Source organism: Charadrius vociferus, unplaced genomic scaffold, assembly GCF_000708025.1.
Source record: "Charadrius vociferus isolate BGI_N301 unplaced genomic scaffold, ASM70802v2 scaffold129, whole genome shotgun sequence".
Taxonomy (NCBI): domain Eukaryota; kingdom Metazoa; phylum Chordata; class Aves; order Charadriiformes; family Charadriidae; genus Charadrius; species Charadrius vociferus.
In genome coordinates, this window is record NW_009661374.1 from 3,433,596 (window position 1) to 3,455,799 (window position 22,204).

The window sequence follows — 22,204 nt, forward strand, 5'->3', positions numbered from 1 at the left end:
TAAGCACATCCTGGTATAACACCAGACCAAGAAGAGTAAAACTTTGATAAGAAAACTTCGTAACAAGTATAGATATTGGGTTTATGATACAACAGTGAAATAAAAATAGGAACAATGATCATGGCCCCAAAAGCAGGATACACTAACAAAAAACTATTAGCAATACCCTTCTGTATAGATGCTTCAGAGACTTGTACTGCCATATACTCAGAAAAAAGAACACAGACAACACTATGACTGGACCTTTAGAAATGGAACAAAATCCTATAGTATAAAATGCAAGGTCATGCACTGGCATACTAACAAGAACTGCAGCTTGAAGCTTGGAGCTTGTTAGCTGGAAAACAGAAGTATGTAAGACAAGAGAAATCAAGAAGACGTAGTGATCCCACACTAGTTGTATTAAACCACTCTATGAAACAGTTGTGGAAAACAGTATGCTGAAAGTTTTTCCCTTTGGAAATACAGGAATGCTACTGCCACTGATAAGGCACTGCTAAGACATAACATGGAATACTGTGAACAATTCTGAGCAGATAAAATAAAAAAAAATTAACATTTAGAAATGTATTAACGAGGAACAGTACCCTATTCAGCACGTAGCAGAATGAGGGAAATGAGCCTTTTGGGAAAGAGGGGATTAAAATACAGCAGCTTTTCTAGTTCAGCAAAATAAAGACAAAAAGAGAACAAATGTGCTATTGCTTCTGTCTATAAAAGCACTAAGGATATATACGGCAAGAATCATTTAGACTCAATGATAATGATGACAAAAAACATGGCTATAAATTGGTCACAGACAAGACTTCTAACCACTAGAACAGTAAGTTCTGGAACAGCTTCTCAGTAGGATATGGTTACCGGAGGTTTGACTGCCTTTTAAATGAAGAACGATTAAATGTAAAGGGCTCGTACAATGCCAGTCCTTGCAACAGCACAGGAGAAGAACTGATGATCGAGGTGATCTTTTCCAGTCACGTGTTCCCATTACTGAAAAACCTCACCTAACCACAACTCCAGCTCCTTCTCCTTAAGTTCACAGAATGATAAAGAATTTGTAAAAGAGACAAAGACAATTAAGTAAAGAGGTATCTCAGTCTATTTTCTTTATGTTTGGCACATGAAAATATGTTTACTGCTTGAAAATTCAATTGTGTGCATGCAAAGGTTAAATCTGTGAGACTACGCCCCCTCATTTTGCAAACTTGCATCATTTTCATTAGGGCATTTTGCATACCGTGCTTTAAACTTATTTATCAGAAACTAACATTTTGGTTTTAAGACTTCCTAAAACTCTGCTAGGAACAGATATTTTTCACAGTATGCATTATCACATCTCTGTTGGGAAGACTGAGTGGAAATGAAAATAAAAGGCAACCAGAGGGAAACAGACATTCATGAAGGAATTTTTATAATATTTCAAGACATTATTAGTTCAGACATCAGATAATAATTTTATTTCAGTACTAACATATTTAACCAGATCTGTGTTAATGATTTAAAAAAAACTTTATCAAATGGCGATCACCTCCTATCAATACTCATAATTTGTAAGGACTGGCACTCTTTTACCCCTCCCCAAAACCCCAACTCAGCAGTCTATATACTAAACTGATTCCATTTAATCTAAGCATTATCGCCAATTAATGGTATCATTTCTTTAAAAAAATAAAAATAAAAAAATCAAGTCTAGCTTCTAATTCCTGTTTCTGTCGCATCTCAACAAAATTAATGCCTTGACAACTTGCATTCCGTCAGCTGGTCACCTAGAAGCACCATCTACCTCTTCCCTTGAAGTTGATCAGTTATTTATAAAACAAGCTCTTGATATTACTAACCTGTGGTATCTGAATGTTGTCTGCTGGTCTGCTCGTAGCATCTTTATTGTACTGAGGATCAAATTCGGATGCCCCTGCTAAAACCATGATAAGCCCTGCAAAGGTAATTAGAGGCAGACAGAGAAAATGTCAGCAACATCCTATGCCACAGAGTGATTTCTTCAGAACCCTCAGCCATAAAACTTATTCCCACTCTTCCCCCAACAACCATGAATATCCATGTTCTCTATTTAAAGGATCAGCTACTACGGCCACAGGGCAAAGGAGGCAAGAACCAATGCCTGGCACAAGGCAAAAGAGATCACTCAAAGCTCCATTTTGCATGGCGTCAAGTCCAGCATTTGACTCTAAACGTCTTCACAAAAACACAGCTAGGCTTCTTTTGGACTGGGAGATATCACTGCGCAGCAGTTTGACTACTTCTGCATGCTCACAGAACCATTCCTCTCAGCAATTCATGTGCCTGCAGCAGCACCACGATGTGTATATACTGGAGGAGGGAAGGATAAAATTTCAACTCAATTTTCTCTTCAGTCAACAATGAAAATTAACCAAAACACCCTTCTTTTAATTATTGGAAAGGCATTTTAATAACTACCCCTGCAAACAAATCCCAAGAAGACCCCTAATGCGATTAGGAAAATCCATACTACCTCTAAATATTGTGTTATGTAATTAAGATGAAAGACCTACACAATGGGGTATTTTAGCCCCATTATGAGCTTTCTGCTTATGAATGTATCAGACCCCTCAGCCTCACACAGTAAGAGAAAGGTCATCCCATCATTTGCTCCCGTTAAAATGACTTTTTCAGCAATAGTTACTCAACCTTCATTCTTAAGTTTTGAGCAAGTTCTTTTCTGAACAAGTCAAAGTTATTTTTACCTACTTGCAGTGCTCAGTGAATTCCACCTACTAACAATTAGTCAAGTTCCCCGAGCATTAATTTTCATTTCCATTCTCTATTATCTATTTAATTCCTGAGCAGAGCATATGGAAGAGTTTCAGACAGCTATAAATACCTTCCTATTATTTAAGATCCACAATTGTGGATCATCAAGAAAGGAAGTTTTCTGAACTCCTTTGCCTTGAAACCTAAAAAAAATATCTTACACAAAGCAAGTCACACAGATTTGTCTCACCGTTCCCCTAGCCTGGTTTGATTACATCTGCCCAGGCTTAAAGCCCTGAGTTTTGGCACTGGTACCTCACCACTGTGAAATTCACAACCAAGCAAAAGCCTTACCTGCTCACCGTGTGGTTTGCCTAAGCCACCTCCACTGTCCCTCATTTTTCATTCAGACAGTACAACAGACCTCAGTGGAAAAAACCTGACCTGCTTCTGACCCTAGGACTCCCTCAAAGTGTTAAGTCCTTAAATAAGGCCACTTAAACTTAGGGTTAACTCCTCAACCAATCTGTAGGAGAGACAATGCAAGCTATGGTTCTGAGCAAGGTTCAACACAAAATAATCTACTGTTGACAACAAGTTCGGAGAAAGAAGAGACCAGGTTTGCAGTGGTGTCCCTAAAATTCTAAAGAAGTCTCACGTACTCTCCCCATTGTTCCTTTCTAACCTAGCTGTCTGGAGAGGGGAAAAAGCATAAGAGTATGACAAGGCGGAGAGCATAAACTGGTCTGAATTAATCCCCCCCACATAAATCCGTGTGTGCTGTGACTAGAAAGCTAATGTATTTCCATACTCTTATCTCCTAGACCTCTTGGATTATCTGTAAAGCATTTCTATTCAGTAGGAAATGGATGTATCAAGAGCAGATACTTCCACCAATCTTCCAGCAAATGGAGTAAGAGAACATATTTATGAACCCTTTTTAGAGGGTTTTTGGCTTTGGTTTGTTGGTTTTTTATAATTCTCTGATTTTTCAGTTGCTCTGAGCATGCAATCTAGTAAAATCCAATCTAGAACTAGTACCATGCTAATTCTTCAGGCTCCAAACTAAAAGATCCAGTTCTGTACCACCATAATGCATCTACAGATTTCCCCAGAAAAAAAGGGGGGGGTTATTCCTTTAAAAGTGAACAGACAAGAAAAATAAATATATAAAAAACTATAGAAGAGTAACAAAGTGACATGAAAGTGACAAGGAGCAAAATTTTTTAAACAAAAATTTAGCTGTAAAATAACAAGTAAGACTAGAGAACCAGAAATGCTCTTTCATTCTTTGGTGATATAAAAACTTTATGACAGCCCCTAGAAAATTCCCAAAGCCGCTTTTGTACACTAACAGAAGAAAACACACAGAGAGAGGCTGCACTCCTAGTGGCCACATAGTAACTCAGACTACAGGCAGGTCAGTGTGTTTTTCCCAACATACAATACCCTTTTTTCTTTTTCTTTTTTTTTTTTTTAATGCATAGGTAGACAAACATAAATATAGAACTACGTAACTCCCTCTGCCAAATACTTGTCTTCTTACAGAGTACTCTCCACCTGCCACAAAACGAAGTTTTTAAAAACACTCTAAAAGAACCAGAAACACTATTTTAACCTAACAAAGGCTTATAAATCAGAAACATTTTAACATCAGCAGACCAACATTTCCAGATGAACACATCAACATTCCACAATGCTTTTTACTTACGTTTCATGTCCATGTTCCGTGTTTTATAGACAAAATATGTATATATTTGAGTTGTCCGAATGAGAATCTGATCTCCACTATATCGTATTGATCGGTACCACCAGGAACCCTGAGACATTTAACAAGAACAAACTGACGTCAGCTACGATGAAGCAACGAAACAGCTATACTGGATCGCTTCATGTCTGCTCACGACCAGATAACTCAGCCCAACTGATTTCACGTATGTTAAGGTCAACTGAATTTTAGAAAGGAGAGGGAAACAAAAAAAAAATATTTGCTGACTTTAAAAGCACAGCAATATATTCATCTGAGAGAATCTAATGCTAAAAGTTTTTTAGATGACCTCTAGCCCAGAGAACTCCCCCCAATACATGCACACACCCATATACACTGCTTTGTTTGTTTTCGGTGTTGTTTTAGTGAATCCACTAAACAGTAAATCCACTGGATCGACCCCTTTCTACATACATGGTAACTCCTTACTCTACAACACAGCATCCAAATCAAATTCAGTTTAGTCAGAACAAGACCAAACCAAGAACAAAATAAGAGATTTCTTTCATTATAAGAAAACTTGCAAAAAATAATTTAAGTCACCTAATCAGAAAATGCTTTTCAGAAGGGGAATCTGGAGGTGGCCCAGTGCCCTTGCTACAAATTTTCAGAATTAAGCCATACACCTTCAGGTTGACAGAAAAAGTTTTCCAAACTTTCAGAAACACTCCAATAATTCCCTCATTAGCATTACACCAGTGACTTCAAATTATGGAATTCACTGTACAGTGATTGTACTCTATAATGTATTTTAAGAAAAATGGTGTGCTGGGTTATAAACTGCAGTCTGTTCATTAAACTCCTCCTTGTGAACAAAGCTCACTAACATGAGAAAAAGCATCCAAGATACATCTCAATCTATTGTAAAGTTTATCACAAGTGAAAAGTAACAAGCAGTAAAGTAGTAAGTGATGCTTACTACTATTAATTTAATAGGCAATAGTGTAAATTCCCCTACTACAACAAGAACTCTGCAATTTACTTAATTATTTGGAAAATGCTCTAGGAATGGCTCTGGCTCCCCACAAACTTTGAGGGTTGTTTTTTTTTTTAAATAAATTAGGTTTGATTCTTCCATGAATAAATGAACCCTGACACAAAATAGTACACAACTTCTTTTTAAGTTTTTCTGCAGATCAATTTAGATTATAGACCCATAGCAATCAAATTTTTGTCTAAGTGCAGGTACTAGAAGAAAAATATAACTATAGCCAGTCCAAATCCACATGAAAGAGGCTGCCCTAACTGCTTTTGCAGATATAGCTTGTCTCATGTACAGAACAGTAGTTAGGTCAGTGGAGGTCCAGGAAACACTATGTATCAGTGTTTTCCTTTTTTGTTGATCTGAATTTAAAGCGTATAGAACTAGCCTTACTTTATTTTAGATGCCCATCTCAGATATAAGATGACTACACTGTAGTTAACGTCGGCTTCTTTACTGATTCATAAAAGAGAAACAGGCCCATTAAAGGCATGAATCATCTTCTATGTCTACTTTAGAATGAAATGATAAAATAACTTGCTCCACAAAAATGACTATTCCTCTTCACTGACTATAAAAGAAATTTACAGTGACAAGCCTGAATGCAGAAGTCTACGTCTGGTATAGGGGCAAGAAGAGGCAGATTATTTTTTTTCTCTGCTCAGGACATTTCTTCCTAACAACAGAAAGGATGTTTACTTTCACTTGAGCTATGACAAACCTGGTATAAATCACTAAAAGTACATGTATACAAAAAATCATCAACAGACAACTGAAACCTAAAAGAAAAGACAGGAAAAACATGCAGACATTGCACCCTGGATTTTAGACTTCTTATTCAACAACTTTTTGAAATCCCTACATCTAATTTTCCCCACTAAATCTTCAATTATGCAGAAAGACTCTCAAAGAGAAGCGCTAATGCCTGGCTGAGCCTCTTGCACACAGAGATGCAAGCAGCTGGCCGAGACCCCAGGACACTTTCTCAAATGAAAATCTTCCTCTGGAACAGGTTGCCCAGAGAGATGGTAGATGCCCCATCCCTGGAAACATTCCAGGTCAGGTTGGAGAGGGGTCTGAGAAACCTGATCTAGTTGAAGAAGTCCCTGCTCTTTGCAGGGGCAGTTGGACCAGATGACCTTTAAAGGTCCCTTTCAACCCAAACTATTCTATGATTCCCAAGAGCATGAAGGTTTCCGAGTGTTAATTTTCTGAGCCTTTCTTCATGCCATACCCCAAATGCACAATCACTGGATAAGGGACGCTGTTCAAAAGCAATACTGTAGGGCAAACCCAAGCCCTGAAATACCACTCACCCAGCAATTGATTCCTCACACAAAGAAATCTCAAGGGCAGACATCTCATGGTGTACAGAAGATCAATAAAAATTCAAGTTATAAAAACAAAGGCAGCCAGGAGAAACCAAAACAGCAACCTGTTCCACATGCAGTCATCATTCTAGTACCACCAGCTACAGACGTCTCAGTCGTGCCTCCTCAGTACCACCACTGAATATACTTGAGTTCATCAGATTATATTAGTTTTCATGTGATGAATGACAGAAGGTACAAGATGAATTACACAACTCAGGCTAACTATTGTGATATCTAATATTTCCCCTGCAGCCCTCTCTCTATCATGGGACTGCATTTTTTTTGGAAACTCTACAGCAGCTACACTTTTTCCACAATAAAAGAAAACACCCATATCAAAAAAAAAAAAGCTTGCTTGCTTACTCTCTCCATTAAAGGCAAGAATGAGCAACTCTACTTATGTCTAAGACAGCTTTGTTTACAGCTTGGTTATATAGGGTAGAATAACAATTAGATAATACTTACCACAACAACTGGAAGAATAACCATAAATGCTAATCCGTACACAAGCAAAACCTAGAGAAAAATTATGAAACATGCTGCATTAGATACTTCACTTACTTAATACTACTCTTGTTTAAACTTTATTCTAATATACACTCAAGTAGTATTACCACAAGCCTACTACAAATTAATGTAATCTTATGGCATAATACCTGCCATTATTTCTGAATAACTTACAAGTAATACAATCCGTTAGGTCAGGTTTAAATAAGGAGTATCAGTTTAGTGTAAGTAATCTTTTAGATCATACACACATTGTATCAGGTGGGTTTCTTTAATAATTAAAGAGTTGGCAGCTCAACTGTGATGCAGTGGACAGAGATGATAACCGCATTAAGAGAAATCAAGCGGGTAAGCCAAGTACCTTGCAGCAACAAACGCAATAGGAAGAACATTTAGACACTATGATTACAGCAAACCAAATGGAACTACAGAAATTCGGCAAAAAAGTAGTTCTATATGTGTTTCCTTGCAGCAGCAAACACACACTTTGTAGCAGGGGTGACCACAGTACAATCCCATTATCTTTGCAATGAGATCATTTCGAGCATATTAATACTTTCCTCTCAAAGCTTAGATTTAAGCTACTGTAACACTTTTTGACTCCTGAAATTTGCTTCAAAGATATGCATTTGGACCAAAGTATTACTAACTACATGTTTTGACTAAAATGTGCAGTATTATACACAAACGTTTTAAAGTGAACACTTGAAAGTTCACCTCAAAATCTTCAGTTGACTCACCAAAATCGAATTTTTCTGATCCACGATCCAAGCTGGCAAAGCTATACCAAAGCTTGTGGCTGTAGAATGAAAGAAAAGAAATTCACTATAAAATATTAATATGACTTTAAAACAACTCCTTAAGTCTAATAAACAAAAAAACAACATCAAAATCACCAACCTACAAAAAATCCTCATGTTTATTACTTCAATAAGCAAAATTCTAACAAATTTAGCAAAATCAAAAAAGAAATTAGAAATCTTCAAGTATGCAATAAAATAAGACTTAAATGCAACAACTGAAATACCAACAATTTTAGCTTAACATATTGCAGTGAAATAGATACGCAAGATTTATTAATATATATTAAAAAAAAGAGTTCACAGATAGAATGATTTGAGCTTTGCCTTGCAGAGTTTTCAGCAGTTTAAATATATATAGTTCAGTAAATAACTGAACTGCAAGAAAACTGAGCAAATGAATTCTATGGAAAAAGTTTGAAATCAGTTTGTAACTTTAAGGAAGAATACTAAGCTGTAAATTGTAAAAACAAAACCCTTTTCCAGTTCAAATTTCTGTGTGATTGTTAAGAAAGGAATACTTTTCAATTCAAAAGGAGTTAGGCTGCAGAAAATGGAAGACATGATTCTTTAACAGTAACATCTACAGTACACAGATCTGAATGCAGAATAGCATAAAATAGCTTGTCTTCAGAAAATTTAGGGGTAGTAAATTGAAGCTTGCAAATGCTACTTATCCCAACACTAAAAGTTCCAAGAAACCAAGAAAAAACCCCACACTATTACAAATTTCAAGAGCCTGCTTAAAAAAAAGAAAACCAAAACCCGCGCTTTCTTCAGTACTAGTAGGTATCAGTGAGTATTGCCTTAAATAAGGACAGACCAGGATCCCCTATGTACTTAGATACTGTCTCCAACAGATTGTGCCAGCCATCAACTCAGACAACCAGTTGTTATGCATAAGCCTAACGTGACTTCTGACTATTTGTTGAGACTCAAATTAAACCAACTCGACCACAGCTCAAGCTTAGGAGTTCAACAGAATAGCACCCAGTGAATTTACCATATTAAGTTATAGGAAATGCCCTGCTCTGGAGACAGGCCTGGAGACACTTCCCCATCTGTTAATGGTTATGGATTTTTAGAAAAATCTACTAAAAATGCAATGCGTCTTTTAGTGGTGGTATCAATTTCAGTTTCCCACAATATTTTTGACCTTTAGGACTGTAGCTTCAAACTGTTCCAGGAAAAGAAGCAGCTCAGTACAAAGCTCTTTCTCTTCTAGTCTAAGAGTTTCCTTGCCGCCATCCATGCTCGCAGAGCTGAAGCACTAGCAAATAACTAGGGCAAACAGTCTACTAAAACTGCCTTACATTATTAAAAGCATATCTTTTTACTCTCCAGCCCCCCTCACCTCCTTTTAAACACTCTTCAAATGATTCTGCACATTCAGTATTTTACTTTTAGTAATGGAACAAGTCATGCCGAAGAGAAGGAAACCTTGTTTGCCTGCCTCTAACCTCCTCACGGCTTTAGTTGGATAGAGGAATGCTGCTCGCTGTTCCTTTGTGCTGAGCACAGAAGGTGGGCTGTACCTCATCTAACTTGGTTAGACATGCCTAACACCAGATGTGCTTCATCTCATCCCAGAATATACCTCTATAAGGGACTGTCTCTGTTCTTTGACCACACAGAACTAAAAAAAAATGAAATACATAGCTTGGATACAGATTTTTACACTACAGGTGTATAAATGATGAGAAGATGACTTTCACTAAATTAGAAAGCTCCTCGCACTTCAATGTGGAACAAAGTTACAGAATAGAGGATGGGAGAGAGAAAATGTCAGGCTTCTTCCTACCCTTCAGATGAAGCAACAATGCCAGACCTAAGAAGCAAAGCAGAGAACTCCAATTCCACCGCCGTCTGAGTTAGGTTCCAGAACAGCAGGAGGTTTCCCACTCACAGAACGAACTGCCACCCAACCAAAGACTCATTTCATTTCACCCTTCAGGAATCCAGAGTCCCTTAAGTTTCTGAAAGCGATCTCTCAGCCAACCACACAAGGATCTTCATGCCTTTAAATTCTCAGCTTTTGACCAAGTTTTCTTCTGAAGTCACAGCTTCAGGTCTGTTCAAGAGCATAGACATACCGCCTAACTTGAAATCCCATACCTTGGTGACACTGAGTTAGTAACTTGTAGATGCAAAAAACAGTTTATCATCAGGAAAAGTCCTAGGGAAAGCTATTTGTGCATATATCAAAGTGAAATTTACACTACTGTTTTGCTGATATTGTGATGGCATTTCTGAAGCAAGATCTTATTTGTATTTTGCAGCAAGAGGGACACAATCCTCCTACTTGCCTGGCTAGGAAACCAAACGAAGCTAGGAGCTGAAAGAAATTTGTGATGCTGTAAAACACTGTGGTTAAAGAAACTGAACCACCACCTTAGTCCATGTGAAATGCCTTTGTCAGACTATGATTTAGTTGGCACAGCTGGTTTTTTGAAGGAAGAGGGAAGATTGTTTCTTTGAAACACTGGTTCGGGGGCTAGGGGTTGTTTTCCCTTTCAAAATTAATTTCCCATGTTAGAAGGATATAATTCAGAAGAAAAAATTTCCAAGCTGGCCTTAACTCATTCCACGTAGATACATAGTATAATTTAGTCCCACAAACTGCAGGGCATCAACAAGCAGAGATCTAAAGAAGCCTGTCCTAACAGACGGCAGTCCTTTTTGCTTGTAATGAACATCAGAAACAGCTAGAAATATACTATTAATATTCTTCCTCACAACTAGTCCACTTAAACAATGGTCACAAAGATGCAACTTACAAGCAACTTACGCAACTGCAAATAGGAGGGGGGGGGGGGGGAAATCCATTAACTTTCAGTCTTAAGTGGTTTTAGTTTGGATCATCTACTGTAAAACTTTAATACATCATCGTGATTATTTCCATGTAGTTACTGGCCAGGAACAATCTACCAGCATAAGGATAATCACCAGGACTCCTCAAGATGAAGGTGGCATAGAGTTACACCCAAACAGTACTGCTTCCAGAAGACTGCAGATGTGTATACAGTATTTATTTAAAGATATACATATCCTCACATACATCCCTTTGGAGTGTGTTTATTGCAGTATGGTTAGTCATTAATTTTTCAATATACATTTATAGTATTTGAACATAAATAATAAGAAATGTTTAAAATCGGCAAGTTGCTCATAAGTATTATTCTATTTTTCACTTATAACTCCTTTTAATATTGGAACATTTCTCTAGATACTTACTGAAGCTGACTAATTAAAAAAATAACCTTCTCTTTTTTCCCTGATAAGTTTGAGAAACGTGAAAGCAATCTCTTTCCTGCCTTTCCCTCCCACCACCACCCCAAGCCAGTTTCACAAGGAAAGAATTGATCAGATGCATTGCTTCAAGTCATAGGAAAAAGTTATTCTACATAAATTAAGATCTGAGTGCTTCTCAAATGATGAGGTATTACACAGCTCAATGTACAGAAATTATAGGACTTATTCATAATTGTTACCTTGTGGTCCATCTGGATTACCAAATTCTTCCCAATTTTTTCGTGATTCTTCATCAGTTAAGCTAGTTTCAAGAAGAGATATTAAATTAATACAGAAGTAAAAGAAAGTTCTCTAAATCATTAATATACAGAAACTTTAAAATGGGGCATTTGTATTGTCCTTCAGAGATGGTTTGGCAAGCTAAACAACTTCTGCTATTGTTTATATGAAATCTGATATGAAATAATACTGCTGTATTCCCTCATGATACACAGGCAAATTCTTTTAGCACTCTGACAGCAAAAGAAATCAGACACTCAAAATGCACCCTCGTACAGGAGATGGAACAATCACATCTCCCTTTCGTGAGAGTGCCGGCGTAGCCATCAGCAAAGAACATTTTTCAATGCCAGGTTACAGTACAGAAAATTTTGAAAGACAAAGGCTGAAAACATGGGGTTTTTTTTTAGAAGAAAGGTGAATATGCAGGATGAGTTAATAAAGCAGAAGTTATCCGCATGGGCTTTTAATTTTCTTATTCTAGATTTTTAGCCTTTGATAGCATGTGTATGTTTGGTTACTTTTTTTTCCTGGAACTCCCTGGTTTCATATTTAAGAAGAGAGAAATAAATTAAGACACCACCTCCTAAATCTTACAGTTTCTGCGCCTGTTCTGTAATGACAGTTTCTTGGCAGAAATATACCACCTCAAACAGAATCCCTGTTTACTAGAAGGAAGAATACTGCTTTAGGAAACAGAACATCATGCATTCACTATACGGAAGATTTTGTCTCACAGAAGAAACCCAGTGAGTCAGACATCACCTCATCATTTCTAAGTCTTACACTTGTTAACAAGCAGACTCACTGAATGCGTAGCTTTTATGTTCTTTCAAGACAGCATGGCTGAGGAACTTCACCATCATTTACTTCAAGATATGCCTCTGCCACAGCCCTCGCGCTAGCATTTGAAATACCAAACTATATCACCGAGCACTTGAGACCTAGCTTGTGAAGCAAAGAAGTGAGATGTTCCAGGAGTTCAGAAAGCAACACCAGAATATCCTACTGAAGAGACTTTCATAGTGATGTAGATGATTTAAGCAGAAACTATGATTTCAAAACTGCTCAAGTGAGCACGGTGTTGGCTCTCCTTCTCACCTCACCCCAAAACAGACTCTCAGTCAGGAAGGTCAACCATGACAACTGACTTAAAGCAGAAATCACCAACTCGCTAGGCTCTCTGCTGATGTGACTGACCCAGTATGCCCCTGCAATGGAAGAAGGCTCAGAGGGCAAGAGCAATGTGCCATGAAGCTCAGACTGTCCACAGTGACTTACCACAGCTGCTGCAAAGAAGCTGACTCTGACTCAACACAAAGGGGACGGGAGGGTGGCCTTTGTTTTAGACTTAATATGTGCTACACTGGAAACACGTTTCCTAGCTGACATGGGATTTTAATGCAAAGACCCAGCACCTTACAGTATTCTGACAGTTGCTAAACAATTAAGTTATCCTTCATAACTTGTGCAGAACAAGTAGGCACTGAAATGAGACATGTTTTGACGTTCATTACATAGCCAAACACATTTTCCCTGGCTGCTTAGGTCACCCCTGCTATTACCTCAGAGATCTCCCTCCCCATAACATTAAGATTCCATCTTAACACGAGGAGGAACTTCTTTACCTTGATGGTAGTGGAGCACTGGAACAGGCTGCCCAGAGAGGTTGTGGAGTCTCCCACTCTGGAGACATTCAAAACCCGCCTGGACGCTGTGCAACCTGTTGTAGGTGACCCTGCTCTGGCAGGGGGGTTGGACTAGATGATCTCCAGGGGTCCCTTCCAACCCTGACCATTCTGTGATTCTGTGATAATCCTCATGAACATAACTTCATCTCCTCCTTTATCTGGATGGTATTTTAGCGACAGTGCACGGTATTGTTTCTTAATTTCTGATACACTTGCTCCCTTAAAAAGGAAAGTTTTGAGTTATGAATAAATACCTTAAATCAAATAAATTCTTCTGTATCTACATTCTAAAGCACATTGTGCAATATATCTCTCAACCATTCATTGAACTAAAGAATTATGTTCTAGTATGGCATGATCATGAAACTACATAGGCATTTCATGGAAACATGATTATTCTTCTAATAACATTTTTACATAAAAATATAACATATTTTTGAAACAAGTTAGAAGTCATTCTCAAACAAAAAGAAACTAAAATGGCTGGACATCGTTTTTTTTCTGGATCACCTTGTTTATCCCCCCATAGGAAAAAAAAAATGTTAGCTCGCCTTATCTATTTGACAAATCTTATATTTTCCTAAACATATTCATGAATACGAGGAATTCTCACTTGCAATATTCTTCTATTTAAACAGAAAAGAGTTCATAGATCAACTACGATGGTACACTTGCAGCTTATAGGCAGAAATAAATCTGTCAGTCACCAGGAATAGTGGATTGCCCTGATGCTTAAGAATGCCTCTGACTAGAATCATCCTACCCATAAATTATTTCAAACTTCTTGAACAAAGGGAATACATTAGCTATACCTGAGAAAGAGATCAATTTATATTCTACTACAGCACGTTGTTAAATGCCACCAACACAACTGCATTAACTTTCAGGTTGAACTGTGAACTTCACTACTCAAGAAAACCCAAAAACTTTATAGTAAGCGCAGATAGTTTTTCTAGTAACCTATCTGCTAAGTTTCACAGAACCATTACCATAGGACTTTTCAACATTGTGGTAGAGAGGCCTAGCATGCTGACCTTAACTGCATAATAAACACACAAGTTATATAAAGATGATGGTACAGTTTCAAGAAATTTAAACCAGAAATTAAACTACCCCGAGGCTTCATTTGCTGTTATTTTATCTCTTTATACAATATGTCTGTCATTTTTCAACACTATTTTTCAACAGCATGCCCGCCTCATTTAATGCACAGGACGAATTTACTCCATAATAAACTAGACTTCAAGTAAAAACGGCCATTTCAAGACTAGATGAAGAGTGCCTGATGAGCAGCAGAAGCTGGAAAGTCAGGAAGGGGAAACCAGGTTGATGGAGAAGAGAGGGGTTTTCATGGCTCACATGAATGCTGCCCATTAGAAAAAAAATAAAATCCTAATTTCTTCTCTCTGCTAAGAGATGACAAGCTGATGACAAGCTTTCTATCTATCATGAATTATTTACTCCTCATTTTCAAAAGCTAGGCTACAGAGGTTAGACCTGACTTACAGAAATGCTTAGTAGCCTAGGACAGTTGGTGTCAAGCGGCACCCTGCTTGAAACATAGAGCTCCCTAAATTAACGACTTACAGAAAAAAATAAGGCCCTGATTGTCTTACATGAAGAATCCAAAATTATTATCAGTTTTGAGCTTCATTTTTATGTCTTGGATCCCACCTTTAAAATGGCAGTAAGGACGCTTATTCAATAAATCAGTAATAATATCTAAGCGCCTTATGTATTAGTGAATCTGAGTGATGTGCTCCAAAAAGAGCTATTCTATGCTCAAAACAAAGTACTGATATTATATATAAAATAAGGTGCATGTACGTTATCTGGACTGTGTCTATGTTGTGGTTCTCCTTTGGAGATAAAAGCCTCGTGTTAAAAGCTGATATGCTAACATAAGATAAAAAAATAATCTTGGCCACAGTGTGAATCCAAAGCAGCAATAAATTATTGTGTACCAAAACTTTCAAGTATTTGCATCTGCGACTTTTTTTTTTTAAGCTTGGGTTTTTTTGTTTTTTTAACAGCAACAACAGTTCCATTACCTAACAACACTTCAACATCTGTATCAACATCTGTATGACTTCAACATCAGCAGGGCTGGCAACACCTCTAAAGGTTCCACTTGAAGAGTAACAGAAAAAAGCTGTTAACTTTCATGTAGTCTGAACTAGAAGTTTTTCAAGGGGATTTAACAGATATCATCTGATAGCACAGAAATACATAAAACAAACACGCTCTGGAATCTTAGACTCTTATTCTGAGCCCTACATCAACTGATCTATCTTCACACCTATCTCTTCACCCGCCTTGTAACATCTCTGGCTTTAATTCAGCTTGTCCTTATGACAATATGCTCCATCCCTCTTATCAGTTCTTGAAGCATTCCAGTATTGGTTTCTTTGCCTGGATAAGCTGCATGTACCTTGAGTGTGTGTACAAATTTTCACTGATAAACATTAAGTTACAATTCACTACATATATACCTTTTTCCCCCCTTTACGGTTGTTACTTGTTGAAATTTGCCAAAGATAACAAAGGAAAATCCTCTGATGACCTAATCCCTAGCTTGATTTGTTTAAACAAAGTTAACCCAGATATATGAACATTTAAACCGCGCGGTTCCAACAGATACCATTCAATAGTAAAAATTTATCTTGTTCCTGTGCGTCAGCGAGAAGGCGAGTCAGCAATCAGACATTCACAGAGGAACTGAGCAGAGGTTTAAATAATTTGTCTCCATACATGACAGGCAGGTGGTGTTCTACTGTCTAGCTAGAAACAGGCTGCAGTCACATACCTACTATAATGGCTTTCTTAGCATAGAAAAGCAGTACCAGTGATGCCTATCCTTATGCCAAGAAGTCACATCACTAATGGCAAGAGATGTATTTGTTAATGTTCACATACATATTAAGCTCTTCCACACCAACAATATACATCAAGTTTAATCAAAACAGGTACATTCAAAGTTCTTCCACATTCTCGCGCTGAACTGTATCCACAGTGTATTTCTTTAGACCGGAGAGTAAAGTATACCTCAGACTTCAGACCTGAAGATGACTACTGTTATTCAAAAGAGGAGCTTTGTATCAGGAAATAACTACCATAAGCAGAGAATCTGCTTGAGGCATTGTGGTTAAGATGAAGCAAAGAGTTTGACAAGACCAAGTTAGAGTTTAAGAGATGTACAGAAGGTCTATTCGTCTCCTCGGGATATATAACTTTTTATATCCATTTGAATCAGACCTTCAATATAAATAAAGCGCTGCATCTGTTTTCTAGATAAATAATGCATCTTTTTTTTCCCCAGTTTAATAAACCAATTGGCTGGTATCACTGTTTAGAAATTGTTGTTTGCATTCACAGATGCAACTGAGATTCAAGGTAACCTTTACTACATCAAAATGTGCATCACCAACACCCTTTAGTGAAACCTTTCATTTACAAGAGAAATATTGCTGTACAACAACTGTAAATCAAATGAATCCACATTCCTGTTTATACAGTTTATTAAGCAGCATCTCTAAAAATGGCTACTGAGAGGATTTTCGCAGGGCATACAAAGCAGAACGACTTTTTTGTTTTCCTGTACCAAGCGGGGAAAACTAATATTAGAGTAAGATTTGAAATAGATTAAAAAACCCACCTCACTATATTAAGGAAGTTATTAGAATTTTGAAGGCGTTAGATAGGAAAATTATAAATTAGTATACATATAGGCAAAGAATACCTACCAACTGACTTTACAATATGCAGCAGCAACTTTCAGATGCCAAAAAAGAACAAAACCACTAGATACATTCACTAAAGTTAACTTCTTATGTTAAAAAAACACAGTCTTAAATTTGACATCTAAACATAGGTTATACAGTTATAGGAGTACAGGCTAGTGAAAGACGCTATTACTTACAGGATCCAAATGTAAAACCTCATAAGGGTTGTATTCTTGATATTCTCGGTCCGTTTTGGAAACTTTGTATGCAAGAAACAAAAACAATGCCCAGCCAGCAAGGAGGACTATTTTCCTGTTTGGAAGAAAGAATTTTTAAAATGTATACATCCACTAGCTCTAGCATAATTCTACAAATAACACAAGAAGTCATTTGAGATCTGTCTTCAAGAAACAATATTAAAATAGTGAGAAACATTAAAGCCATTTTAAAGCAGGTGTGAGTATTTCAGTTACACCACCACCTTTTGACACAGATGAGACAGCTGCTCAGACTTCTAATTAATTTTTTTTTTAAAACAAAGGCAAGCCATAATCAACAAAGACTCTTTCCATTCTTTAACTGTCTGTCCTTAGCACATATACAATAGTATTTCCTATTTTTAAAGGATGACTTTAACCTGATACTAGACAAAATCAATTTTAACAAAATAAAAAGCTGAAACAGATGTATACCAGACAGCAAAATATTTTGAAGGTGGGAGTAATAAACAAAGAACTAAAGCATATAAAACCATCAACTTCAAATGTACAAAATATTATCATTGTGTATTTGAATATATATGTTTACACATTAAATATCTAAATCATAAGACATCACTAGCACCACTAATTTCAGTGAGGTGCAGGTTTTTTTTTAAGAAATAAATACATTGTTTACTTATTTATTAGTGCTGAGGTTCACTGGTCTCATTTAGCAGATATTTTATAAAGAACGGACAGCATCCATCTTGATTTCAAGCTCTACTAGATAACGATTAACTATTAATTATTCAAATATAGCAGATTGCAAATGTCTCTTCTGTGACACAACAGCCATTATTATAGAATTATAAATATATATATTATATATATTTTTATAAAAATAAAAATATAGAAATTGCTTTAATGGAAAGTCACGCAAATGAAACGTACTTACTTTACTGTAGGAATTATATTTTGTTGTGGTTTTAACAGTCGCAAACGATACCACAAGCATCTTCCATATACGTTTCTTATATTTTTTAATCGAATTTGCTCTATAAAAATAAAGAGAAAGACTACAATTAACTGATCTGACAGCAGAATGGCAAACATGCTCACTTCATCCTGGAGTAGGTAGTACAACATCAGTTGGAGGACTAACAGAAGGTCCAGCAATATTAGAGGAAAGAATGTTCTTTTTGTCCATTTACATTGCACATCCCGAAACATAAGAAGTTGGTCAGATTATTCTCCACTACCTAAAAGGAATCCATTCTATTTTCCACAGGCCACATAGCAACCATCACTTGTGAACCTGGCCTTTGCCTGGCTAATGCGCACCTGTAAATTTTACTTTTGCCATTTTATACTCAACTCCAAGTCTCCCATTTCAGTACGTCAGCTACTGTGTGCAATAAAAACCAAAGAAACAAAAAACCCCGAAAACCTAACCCATATGCAAAATGGTGTTTGTATACAACTAAAGAGTAGCAACGGCTACTTCCTCAATTCAAAATATGATGCATTTTCTTCCTCTTTGCAACATCCACTTTTTATAAGTTGCCTTCATTTATGTTTTTCCTGTTGAAGGGGAACGGAAGGAAGAGTAAGATAATAGCTATTTGTAAGCTATGTAGCTCAGTAATATGGGCCCTTGGCAAGAAAGTATACACATTAATAACAAACTAGGCAACAAGATTTCCTCCTTTCAGGACAGGATGGGACTGGAAGGAAATTGTATTTATACGGTCAACATCACCACGACAAGGCATGGAAGCTGTCTGTTAGGACAGTTTTAGTTGTATTTCAGAGTTAATCAAGACCACCTTAGGCTTGGTCAAAGAAGTCTTTTATGCTAAGAAAAGTATGGTGGAAAGCAAATAGCTTGTACAGAATTTCTGTAAGCACTGAAATTATATCTTATAAAGTTACTTCAGTCCTGTTTATGTTTTAAGTAACTTGTCTATCCATAGACTATGCAGTCTGACCTGCAACACTTCTGAGGCGAGGTAATTACCTTACCTGCAAAAGAATAAGACCACTTGGCCCTCCTCAGACTGAAGGAGCAAGAATTAAGAGAAAAGAAAAATCACCCTGTCTTAACACATTTAGATATTGCTCGTGAATAAAGTGACTAAATTTGCAAATTTAAAAGAAGTTTGTGAATTATCTAAATGCAGGAATTATATTAACAACCTTGTTCCAAAGCACATGTCAATCGCATCCTAAAGAGTCTTAAATCTCACCTTTGCACTCTGAACAAGGTGATGCCCTCACCTTCACTAAAATAGCTGTTTTGATACATGGAAACATTTTTCTCTAGCAAATTTCTAAAAGGTGATTGTGGAAGACAGTGAAGACCCCTGTTTAGTTATTCTGAAGATACTGGGCAGTGGGATATGGTGCTCAGTGATCTACTTGAATTTCTAAGGAAGCATGCCATTCAGATGAGGCATCTAGAACTTCCATTTGCAGCCACCAAACTATCTGAGGCCAGAGAAACATGACCATAAATGCCAATATTGCACACCAGATCAACCACAAGTTCAGATTTAATCCAGATGAGACATAAGCACAGGATGGTATTTAAAACTCTGGCTCATTTGACAGAAATAGAGGGTGGTGACAGAGACGACACCTGGTCACCCACAAACTAGTAAAGCAGACAAATATTAAAGCTTGCAGAGACAAAATACCAGAAACAGAAAGAGTCTATCAGCTTATTTTGAGCTACTTCATTCTACAAAGTATATCTTCCCCCAAACTCAATATGACATTAAACAGGTTGACGGCATTCCCTGTGAAGATTAGATTAGCAGTTCCATGACCCCCAAAGAGGGAGAGATAGAGATAAGGAAGAATAATTCAATCCCTTGCATCTGATCCAACTCTTGCAGGGCTTCAAAATAAGCTTCCAAACCTGCCTTACAATTTTGTGCGCCAGATAAACCACACAAGTATTTTGCGGTTCTCCTGATCTGCAAAGATTGTTCACATACTTAAAAGAGGTACTAGACACCAAACTTTCTAAGCAAAAAGGATGTGACTAATATTTGGTTAAGCAACTGCCCACTTAGTTTCACTTGTGTAAAGCTTTAGAAAGCACCGTGAAAGAAAAATTCAGGAGACAATGAAAGCAGGGTTAAAATGCAACACTGACTCCCTACTGGTAGAATGCAAATTAATTTGGCACTTTCTCTTTGCAATTTGTTTTTCTTTTAAGACAAAAATTTGTGGAGATCACTATTGGTTCAAATCTGGATCCACCACAACTAGAAGTGAGCTAATTGTTACTTAAAATTAGACATTTTTAAATGCAAAACGAAGAGACATTACCAGGGCATAGAACAAGCATTTCAAAAAAAAGGTGATGGCATTAAAAACTAGATAGATTATCAAGTTACAAGGACTGATGAGCTCTGCTACAGAAACAGGGAGCAAAATGTTCTGGAGGTTTTATACGGTCACTGGACAACTATGAGCCATAGCGTGATGCTTTTATGAAAAATTCACCGATGACACTTGAACAAATCAGGCACCACAAGCCTCTTAGAAGACACACGTTTATGTTAAGCAGAAATCACCCATTTCAAATACTGTCGATAAATTCAGTTGCGCAGGGCTGAAGCAAGGTGAAGCCAACCATTCAGCTCAACTACGCTGACCCAGACCAGCTGCCAGATCCAACCTGCACCACAGCCCCTTCTGCAGCACAACCGAGGAGCCAGGCTGTTTGGGAATGGCCTTAACTGACAACACAGCTTGCAGAAATACCTAAAACTAACGTGAAAACAGATTACCAGTGCTCTTGGAGAAGCAGAAGGTGACTAAGAGAACTTTGTTTACTTAATCCTGTAAAACTAAGCCTAACAGGATATGACTCCTTTTAGTGTTTTTGCTAGGATGTTTTTAACAAGCTGCTGTGCCTTGTCTTTAAAAATCTGTGCCACCCTGTGACATAATGCCCCAGTTCTCAAACCTGCCTACTGTCCAGCTCCACAGGTACCAGATGACCCTCTCCTTTCCCCGCCTCTGCATCCTCCCTGCAACAACAGCCAATACCCTTCACCTTATCATGCCAAAAGCTTCCAAAAGGCCCTCAGGGGAAGGCACCGTGGAGAAGAGAAAAATAGTTGTGGGAGGTAAACTAAAGAGTTGGCACAGGGTCAAAGAAAAACTGACCACAGGGGAAAATGAGGCTAGAAACTAAAGGTGGTTTATAATAATGAGAGAACTGAGGTTTTAGAACAGCCTTCCAATAACAGCTGCTGGAGTGACATTTTGTGAACAGCCTGACAATAGCACCAAGAAAAAAGAAGAAGAAAAAAAGACCCACAGCAAAAACGAGGCAAGTGGTGCAAGCAAAAATTAAGTCACTACACACCTAAGCCAGTTAAGGAGTCCCTGACAACAATGTCCTGGAACAGCTATGCTGCTCTTCAGACAAATACCGAATTAAAACATGATGCTAAGCAGCCATTGCTTTTTTTAAAAAACACACGCATCTCAACAACTCTGGATCAAATCTAATTACAGTTGATTAAACCATATCAAAGCAAAAGCACCTCATTAATTTCTTTCCGATCTTGGGATGGCAACGGTCTCATTTGATTAACAACCCCAAAAGGAAACAGGGCACTAAAAAGACAAATGATTGTTTATAGTTATCTGTCCAGAACATAAAGAGAGAATCAAATCCTTCCCAAATTGAGGCTAAAGTCCAGACTATTATTCAGAGCTATCCTGAGGCACTTCCTCTGTCACATGCTATCATTAACACATATTAACTTGTGGAATTCAAAAACAGGCAGCTACTTGGGAGAAAGGAGGAGGAGTACAGACAGCATCACTCCCAGCTTAGGCAGAAAGCCACTGGCAAAACATCACCCTGAGTAAGAAA

The 22,204-nt window shown here is 37.5% G+C and overlaps 1 protein-coding gene across 1 annotated transcript in view; it reads right to left on the minus strand.

The window, feature by feature from the left end:
- SEC63 (SEC63 homolog (S. cerevisiae)) overlaps window positions 1-22,204 on the minus strand; it is a 63,575-nt gene that overhangs the window by 25,832 nt on the left and 15,539 nt on the right. The window contains exons 2-10 of the mRNA XM_009893862.1: window positions 18,260-18,359; window positions 17,302-17,416; window positions 13,487-13,601; window positions 12,863-12,902; window positions 11,652-11,713; window positions 8,101-8,159; window positions 7,319-7,369; window positions 4,442-4,550; window positions 1,839-1,933 (exon numbers count right to left, since the gene is read on the minus strand). Coding sequence (XP_009892164.1) covers window positions 1,839-1,933; window positions 4,442-4,550; window positions 7,319-7,369; window positions 8,101-8,159; window positions 11,652-11,713; window positions 12,863-12,902; window positions 13,487-13,601; window positions 17,302-17,416; window positions 18,260-18,359 — 746 coding nt within the window. The remainder of the gene's footprint in view (window positions 1-1,838; window positions 1,934-4,441; window positions 4,551-7,318; window positions 7,370-8,100; window positions 8,160-11,651; window positions 11,714-12,862; window positions 12,903-13,486; window positions 13,602-17,301; window positions 17,417-18,259; window positions 18,360-22,204) is intronic.